Source organism: Mastomys coucha, unplaced genomic scaffold (assembly GCF_008632895.1).
Source record: "Mastomys coucha isolate ucsf_1 unplaced genomic scaffold, UCSF_Mcou_1 pScaffold6, whole genome shotgun sequence".
NCBI classification, from domain to species: domain Eukaryota; kingdom Metazoa; phylum Chordata; class Mammalia; order Rodentia; family Muridae; genus Mastomys; species Mastomys coucha.
The window spans coordinates 22,482,154-22,491,910 of NW_022196912.1; the positions used below are offsets into that span (position 1 = coordinate 22,482,154).

Here is a 9,757-nt window from a genome sequence, read left to right on the forward strand (position 1 = left end):
AACTTAGTCTGTGGACCAGGCTAGCCTGGAACTCAGAAATCTGCCTGCCTCTACCTCCCAAGTACTGGGATGAAAGCCATGCACCACCACTGCCCTGGGAGAGTTCCCTCTTTCAAGGCAGCCTGATGTTGATATCATGCACACCGGGACACTGCCCCAAAGCAAAGATACATTCTCTGTCTTGTCAATAATAACTGTGACCCCACAAGCTGCCATAAAATGTTCCTCCATTCAATGATTAAATGAGTTCTTTCCTTCATGCTCTTGAATCATGGTTGCCGTCCCTACAGTATTTTACCCTACAGCAGAAGTTACCAGGCAGTTCCCGTTAAGTATGTAGGGCCTGGTTGAGAAAATGGGAACTTGAGAAAGTCTCTGATCTTCACTACCAGGAAACAGCATTGTATTTTATTTGTGGCTAACTCAAAGAATGGCTTTGAACAAGTCTCCATTTCTCTAAAAGAGCATGACAGAGGCTTTTTATGTCTTTGATTGAAGATATGTGATTGAAGACTCATCACTCTTATCCAAACTCTATAAGATATCATTTGTTAGTTGCAGCTTCCAGAGTTTTCACTAGAACTGTTTAAATGCCACTCAATTAAGACCCATAAAAACTTTCACCCCAATGGCTACATTTAGCTAATGAAGAAAGTTATATTCAAGGAGGTCTGGAAGATTGTCCAAGCCTAAGCAAGCCCCAAGTCAGAATAAGAAACTTCTCTCTGCCAGGCTAGAAATCATCCTTAGTATTCAGAACAGGCCTCTTGGGTTTTGTTTGTTTGTTTGTTTGTTTGTTTGTTCATTCGGTTGGTTGGCTGGTTGGCTAGTTGGCTGGTTGGTTGTTTGCTTGCTTGATTTAGAGGTTGTTTTGATAGAAAGAACTTCTAATTTATTCTTCATGTTGTAATCACTAAGCAAAAGTGAATGAGTAGGGTTTTCCTCAAAAAAAAAATCTTGCAAAATTTCATATACTTTCTTGAGAATAAAAGTGGTTGAAAAACATGCAAAATTTTAGGCATTTTCAGAAAAGTGCCTCACCCATAGTCATCAGGCAAATAAGAGGCAGAGGCAGAATGTGGAACTGGAGAGCTCCAGAGTAAGTGTGGAAGATGATGGATTGTGACAGTCTGTGCATACACCCCTTCTGTCTTCCTAAAGTCCAGTGGACACCCACACTGTCATATTGATTGATTATAGCACCCATGCTAGAATGTCACAAATCCCCAGCACATGGATACAGTTGCACATCTGTTTCCAGAAAGTTCTAGGTCAGAAGTCCACCTTTCCCTTTTGAGGATAAATTGAGTTGCCAACAGTCAACTCAGAGAAAGGAAGGCCCTAATGTGCTGAGTTTGCGACCACTAGGAGCCAAGCAAAGAAGATGGGAAGCAGAGAGAGACTAGCTTAGATCTGTTTTTCTTCACCAGTCTTTTGGGCTGTCTCTTAAACAAATCTGACCCTAGGTACAAGTTTGCCCTTTCCTAGTCCCAGCTTCCCTGGCTATAAAATACATGTTTGGCAACTGCTCAGAAACTTATTAAAGTTTCGGCAGTAAACTATGAGAGGCCAGAGGATTTCAGGCAAAAGTTATTGCATCGGTAACTCAGAAACTAATTCCTAAAACTCCTGACACATTTATCCAGAGGGCTAGTGCCAATACAGAAATGGAAATCATTGTCAAGGGCCACTGTGTACCTGGAATTAAAATCCATCACTCTCCGAGCAGAGAACTGAGATTTGGGCAGAATATGAGAATACTCACACCTTTCAAGATCACTTTCCCTCCAAACTAGAGCCCTTTATGTTTCAGAAGAACATGGCAGATTCTGCATCCCCTGCTCATTTGTTTTTCTTCCCTTAAGAAGCTCTCCTTACATTTTCCTTTCAAATATTTCTTTCTCTGACAGTTCCACATTTAAACTGAAAAGCCTCCTTTTCCTTATTCAATTGCACCAGTTTTATTTGGGATGGAAACCCTGCTGGGGACTGTAACGGAGAACAAGCTTTACAGCAGCAATAATCCCTTCTACAGCGTCTATTGTGGGGAACTTAATACACTTTTATTAAATGGCTGAAGACTTGACTCCAGCAATCTGAATTAACTACAGAAAAGCATAGAGACATAACAAAAGTCCCCACTTCATTCAGCAGACATCCACTTCATGCCCTACAACCCTGCCTAGCAGGAACCCAAGACACAAAACTACCACTTGGGAGACACCCCTGAGAAGGGTCAATGTTGCCTTAAGCAATACCGTTATCACCAAAAGAGAACCAAGATGGGGCTGGGGAAATGGCTTAGTTGGCAAAATGCCTTCTAAGTGAGCATAGGGGCGTGCATTTGGATAAAATCTGGGTGTGGTGCTTGCTGAAGAACAGAAACAAGAAACAGGCAGATCCCCAGGGCTCCCTGCCCTGCCAATATAGCCAACATGCCCAAGTCTAGGTTCAGTGACAAGCCCCGTCTTAAGAACTAAGGTAGGGCATAAGTCAGGAAGATATCCAGATATCCAGTATTGACCTCTGGCCTAAACACATATCTACGAGCACATACATGCATCCACACAGACACACAGAGACAGACATAGACGTAAAAGAAAAGGCAAAGCCAGAAAAGACAGGTTAGGGTTTTAGTAAATAGATGCAGAAATGGACCCTCAGCCTCACTGATCCTCACAAAGGCGAGTCCACGTCAGAGTTTAAATGGACACACACATTGACCTTGATTGCAGTCATTTAGGTAACGCACAGAGCAGCTTTGGCCCAATCATAGCCGAGGAGAAAGCAGAAGCAATGCCTACATTGCTACAAAATTCAGCCAGCGAATGATAGCATCATGTGTATTTATCATCTCCAGACATGCGTTGCGTGGGGATGTACAGTCACAGACAGGCACATGGATGGTAGTCCATTTGTGTCACATGGCAGCTGAGGCTGTACACTGAGGTGGTGACCACGGCTGTCTCCAGACAACGGATGCCTTGAGTTATTTTTTCTATATTGCTGGAAGCTTAACTTGTTTTATTTTATTATTTTACAGCAAACATCATTTAATATTTTGATGTGTGGAGCTAAAAGCTTTTCAAACAAAAAATTTAGTTTCTCACATCCCCTCCCCAGATTCCTTGCTTCATTTAATATTGCTATACTTAAGCTCAACCTGGTAATGAAAAAATATAGAATATCGTAATATGATCTCATCATTATATAACCATGTCAAAAACCTCTAATTGATACTTTCATTTAACAAATTATATACTTTTCAGTGAGAGCAATTTATAATGTGCTAATTATACCTCAATAAAATTGTTTTTAAAGGAAGATAATTTCTATTCCTCACAGAATATTGTTTAAATATACAATTGTAAATGAACAGATGTTCTCTCCTTCCCTTACTTCCTTTCTCTCATATATATATATGTATGTTTATATATGTATTTATGTATGCATGTATGTATATATGTATGTATGTATGTATACTGTGATATATGTCTGAGTCGATAGTGAAAAGAAAATTGGATGTTCCAGTAAGTGACAGCAGGCTATCCCAAGAAGCTAACAGCATGAGCATGGTATAAGAACGCTCTTTTGGCTGGTCCTCTGTTCTCTGGCAGTGTCAGCATCTGAGACCCCAGACAGATGCAGAGCTCATTCTCGCTCCCACTTCAGTCTACTGTTTGTACTGTTTCTCAGAGTCCATGTCAATCTTAGATGCCTTTTACCCCCAAAGTACATGCTTCAGTGCACTTTAATTTTGCTACAGTAAATAAATGGTCCTCAATAGCTTCCCATAAGTAACCACATAGCAAACCTGGGGATTGAGACTTCAGAGGCAGAAAACATGCTCCAACCAATGTTTGTTTCAAGGGTTGTTTCGAAGTGATAATTATGAATAGGCTGGTAACATTTTAGAAGCTGTTCCTTGACTTTGCTGCCGAGGTATTTCATGTCTGAATGTCCTTCCTCTACGAGACTAGCTACAGAACTACTCCAACGATTGGCAGTTGTCTAGAAATGCCACAGCCTGCAGTGAGTTTGAGAACAGGCTTTCTGAGTTCACTGGATAAGAATGAAACTAATGTTTATGTGGTTTCTCTCAGAGCCACTGTCCTCCGTACCTGGTAAAAATGTGATACCTGAACTCACTGCAGAGGAGTGAGCCTCTCTGAGTCGATTCTCACCACTGCTTTCCTATGCTTTCCCTCCTCTGCCTTCCAATGTACCCAGCTGGACAGTGCTGCATGGGAGAATCGGGCGCCCAGCAAACCCATTTCGAGTAGCCCTGGAATACATCTCCAGTGGAAACCGGAGCTTGTCAGCGGTGGATTTCTTTGCCCTGAAGAACTGCAGTGAAGGTACCCAAATCTGGTTTTGCCTCTCTCTCTCCTCTGTAGCCTGTCTCGATTATATCAATAATTGTGCTCAGCCTGACTACAAGGTCTTTGGTGACCAGGAACTGATTCTGAACATTAGCAAGTGCCATAGCCCAGGCAATCAATTGTCAAAGAATTCTAGAATAAAGTTGTAGCTACTTATCTTCAAATTTTATCAAGTGGAATATAGCCTTTCCTAGATAATATATTAGCTTAACTTCTGTGGTGACAAGTGATTCTCATTATTTAAAAATATTTTATTATGAAAAAAATGTAAATGGACAAGAAAGAAGTAAGTAGTCTAGTACATGAATCTCCACATAGCAGCCTTAGCCCAACTTAACAGTTACCAACGTTCCATCATCTTCTTTCACCTACATCTCTACCCACCCTTCATCCTCCCCACAACTTAACAATAGTCACTATTTGGCTTTTTCTGGAGGTAAAATTCACAACCAAGCATTTGTATTGGTTTTATCTGGGCTCTTGCTAATGGACACCATGGGAAATATTTAGATGTAGGATTTGGGCTCATTATCATCCAAGCCTGATGGGCATGGCCCACGATGTCATTGAATTTCTTTTGCATAAATGTCACATTTGTGACTTTATCTCAAGGTAAGCTTTTATTCTTTTTTCCTTTATACCTTTGCTTCCAAAAAGCCTAACCAAATATAATACCCACCACAGTCCTCAGGTTTCCATAGGCCTTTGAGGAGCTTGTCTTCTTCCCTCTGCAGGGTTTGAGTTCCTAACCTGGTTTTCAACATTCTTTTTTGCATGCATATTTCATTAAGCACTGTTTCAAGTCTCAATGGAAAACATACTGGCACAAACTCTCAGTCACTAGGTGAGGCTGAGCTCCCTTGGTTCATCAGAAGGCCCCAGTCTACCTGAAGCATCCTTCGCAGAGGGGGAGGGTAGGAGGGATGGGTTTAAAGGAGTCACTCTCTTTGTTGTTCTTCTGTTCCTGTCCCTGCTTCGGCTCAGAGATCCACCAAAGGGCACTCATATAAGGACCAAAACATTCTAAGAATGAATCCTATGAATCCTAAGAAGGATAGGAAAGAAGCCTGTGGTCCCTCCTAGACCTTAATTCTCAATTTAAAATATTCATGAGCAACCATGAAGGCTCATTCACAGATGGTCATCTGTTGTGTACAGGGGCCTGGATTTAAAGCTTGTGCCTCTTTGTTGTGAGGTGGGACAGTGACTCCCTGCTCCTGTTACCGTGACTCTCTGTTCATTGATGGCTTTATAAGAGCTTTTGCAACTGAAAGTTTTTATTGTTCTTGTATTAGTCAAAACTGATTTCTATGTGGGGGAAAGAAAAGGCAGCTCCTATGATGGACTGAAAGGGTTACAGGGGAGAAGATGGCTAACTTGTGCTACGAGGCAGTGTATGAGGAGCAGGTGGTTTGGGATTGAGCCAGGAAAGTGTGTGTCTGTGTGTGTGTGTGCGTGTGCGTGTGTGTGTGTGTGTGTGTGTGTGTGTGTGTGTGTGTGAAACTTTCCACACTTGTGAATTTAAGGTCTCTGGACACCATCAAACTTCACCGATTCTAAGAATCTCTTTCATCCAAATATGCCCTCTGTTGAAATGTAACTAGTTAACACAAACACTGCAGGGAAAAGATGCCAGTTTACACAGATAGCATAATCCCATTTGAAGAACACTAGGAGAAGAAACAGTTGTACACAAAGTTCCTGATATCAGGCCCAGCACAAAATACTGCCATATGACAGCTCTGCAGAAACTCTTTGCATTCTCAAATCAAGACTTTTGGGCCAAGTACACAGATGTTTTGCTTTTGCCCCTTGTTTTGCAAGCTCCTGTCACCCAGAGAATTACTTCCCCTGGTGCTTGAGTTGCATGGCAGTACATCTGTTACAGAGCTTAAGCTTATTCCCTGTCTGTTTCTCTGTTCTTGCAAAACCAAAGTGTGACCTCCTTCCGTGGTCTTTCATGACTCCGAATATGATCTCTGCAGGGTACTCGCTTCTGCCTCTTCTTGATCAGGAAACCTGCGGAGGTCCTTACAGTCTAGCCTCCTTCCGGACTCCAGCTCCAGAGGGTCCAAGTCCAAGGGCAAGATGGTCTTCATGGGGAAACAGTTGACCACTGCATTCTTTTGTTCACTGAAAACACATTAGCTACCAAGGCTTATGGAAGGGCTGGTATGAACATGTGAGGAAAAATAAAGAAGAGAGTGGTGATGTCAGAATGTCCTGAGCACTTTCAGCCTTCTTCCCACAGTGGAGCAAACGCCAACAATGTAGACAAGTTTCAAAAATAGGAAGCATCCTGAAACTGCACTCCTGTGTTTATAATCAAGGGGATTTAGGATTTGCTTTGGTACATACTTGAAGCCTGTGTGATATAGGCAAGTCCTTGTATGTTCTGGGGCCACGGCTTTGGTTTGGTCAGGGAGAAGAAAAGGAAAAAAAAAGTTTCTTAGAGGTATTGATGACACTGTTAACATGCTAGCCAGGGCTGTGGATGGGTGTGCAAAATATCTAGTCTTGATCCCCCTCATAATGAGGCTCAGGTAGAGTATGAAAGGAAACACAACTAAATAACACTATACCTCTTCCTTGACATCAGTGAAGAAGAACACTGTTTTAGTTCATCTGGGGAAAGTTGATAGGAGATATTAGGTACAATTCTCCCTGCAAAGGAGACAATATCTATCTGTAGTGTCTTGAGGAAGACAGATTTACCCATTTCCTCTTTAAATATTTATGTCTGTCAAAGCATGTACACTTCATAGATGCTCAGTTAGTGCATACCAATGTTGATGATGCAATCATGTATGGTACGGCTAAAGTGTCCCTCCCCCTGCCTGTGTACTGTCTCCCACAAGCTTAATGATACAGAGTAGGGAAATTTCTCATCTTACAAGCAAGAAAACTGAAAGTCATGGATGTTTCAAAACTTGCCGGAATCTCTAAATCATAGAGTCAAAGTTGATCTGCTCACAAAGCCATTGATTCATCCTTGACATCTTGTAGAATGTTCCTTGACCTCTTGCCTTTGTAGAATGTACAGAAACTTAGTTTAATTTATCCCTGATGCCTTAGGATTCTTTCAGCTCTTCTGGTTCCTCTGATCCCAACAGCAAACTGGCCAGCACACGAGCCTCCTGCCGCTTTGCACTCTACCTGTGCCCACGTAGGTGCTCTGCTGCTGGCTCGTGACTGTTTGGAGACAGGCTTTTTCTGTGTGTCTTTGTCTATCCTGGCTGGACCTGAACTCACTGAGATACATCTAGCTCTGCCTCCTGAGTGCTGAGATTAAAGGCATGTCCTACCACCTCCTAAATATATTGCTGACTCTTGAATTTGCCTGTCACATTTTCTTAGCCATTTCTTATTCGTCTTATATCCTTTACATATAGTAATTTGGACTTTGGCATCAGCTAAGCGGCCTCTCTAAGGTCACTGTCCATTTTTCTCACACTGCAAACCCCAGTATTCCCACTCCTTGCAGTCCTTTCAAAGGACATAAATAACCCCTGATCACCTCCCATGTCAGAAAATAACATAGGGACTATGTTAGACTTCCTTGCTCAGGGAGTGTCATTGGCAGCTTCTGAAATTCTGCTTGGAAGACCTTGGTGTCTGCATCTAAATCTAGCAGTCTTTTCTCAATTAGTCATTGGGGGACCCTAACTTGATGTTCAATACATTGTCCTTTATTTCATTGGTTGCTCAAGGGAGCAGTTAGCATGGTGCTAAGCACATAGGAAATATTGCATAAATGCTTGTTGACAGATTGGTTAATCAATTGATTAATAAATGCTGATCTTGTTTTATAGCTTCAGGCTAGTGGGGTGGACTACTTCCAAAAGAAGGCAGCTGGGAGAAGAAATTGCTTGGAATTGGCATTTCCCAGAAAAACTAGTGAGAGAGTGGTTTATTCATTCATTATGGCTGGGAGGGACATTAACCTCTAGAGACACCCAGATATGGGAATCCCTTATCCCATTTAAAAAAAAAAAAAAAGCCTTTCGCTGACAGACAACCTAGAGAAGGTCACTCCCCAAGGTCCCCCAACTTCAGAGAGACTCCTACATAAACCACAAGGTGCAGAATAAGCAGGGCCAGATCCTTGAAATGGATTTAACAGAATCCATAGGGCTCTGAGGAGCTCATACAATGCACATTGCAAACACTCATTTAGTACTTTCTCGGGCCTGCCCTGCTGTATGTATGTGTTCCTATTAGTCTCCTTCATCCTCACTCCAGTGCTGGAAGCTGTGTGTGCTATTGTTATTACATCTGTCATCTGGGTGGGGAAATTGAGGACCAGAGAATTAAGTCATTACCCCAGAGTCACAGCTGATAATTGGATTGGAAACCATCTGGATCTTAGCTGCTTCCTAAGGAAAGTCACCACTGGAATGGTAACAGAAGGCATCAAGACAGCCTCTCTCACTGTATGAAAGTGCAGTGAATGAAGACCCTGAGATTTTCCTTGGAATGTGATACATTACATCACTGAGCAGTCTAATGTGCTTTGTCCCTCCATCTCCTTTGATCTCCATGTTTCTAGATTGGTCAAGGGCCTTTGAGATACACTACTGCCTACTGGTCAAAATGAAAAAGAGCTTTTAAGGACCCAGCCATATAAAACATGGAGCTCGGGATGATCCTAGTGTGAGCCAAAATACACTTTATTCCCAGCCACCATAATTACCCTTCTCTTTCACAAACCTACAAGAAACACATCTGCGGTTTCCCGGGCCAGAGCCACTGTTCTAGTTGCTCACAGATTTCTCAGCCAAATACAGTCTAGGTCCCTTACATTCCTGATACCTCTGCATATACATTACTTCAAAGTGGCTTACTGGGGAGAGTAAGTCCCATGAGGACTTACTTGACTAGCTCAGAAAGTAGAAGGGATCCAAGAGGAACTCAGTTACCTTGAAACACATGTCCTCAAGGTTGGATATGCACAATTATCTTAACTTAACTTAACTCTGGGACTGCCTTGGGTGTACTTTAAATACCATCATGGTTTAAAAACTGAAGCCTCATTTAAAAGTTACACATTGGAGGCTAGTATATAAAGTTATACGTGTAGAACAACCTTTAAAAATAAAGCCCAAAACTACTTCTTCCATGGGTTTGTGTGCCCCACAATGAGACTTCCTAAAATACAGTTTGAGAACCTCAGTTCTTCTTTTACCTGTATTTTCTGATCCTATAATTCTCCTCTCATCTAAAATATAAAAACCAAAACCAGTTATACTCTATATCTTGTTGAAAAGATCAGGACTAAGCATGAGATTTGAATATTTTAGAAACTGACATCACTGAAAACTCTCTCTCTCTTTCTCTCTCTCTCTCTCTCTCTCTCTCTCTCTCTCTCTCTCTCT

At 41.9% G+C, this 9,757-nt stretch overlaps 1 protein-coding gene across 5 annotated transcripts in view; it reads left to right on the forward strand.

Annotated features, from left to right (window-relative positions):
• Window positions 1–9,757, forward strand: part of Alk (ALK receptor tyrosine kinase) — a 722,886-nt gene that overhangs the window by 528,768 nt on the left and 184,361 nt on the right. For all 5 annotated transcript variants that reach the window (XM_031357606.1, XM_031357604.1, XM_031357607.1 and 2 more), the window contains one exon: window positions 4,231–4,358. In XM_031357606.1, the coding sequence (XP_031213466.1) occupies window positions 4,231–4,358 (128 nt within the window). The remainder of the gene's footprint in view (window positions 1–4,230; window positions 4,359–9,757) is intronic.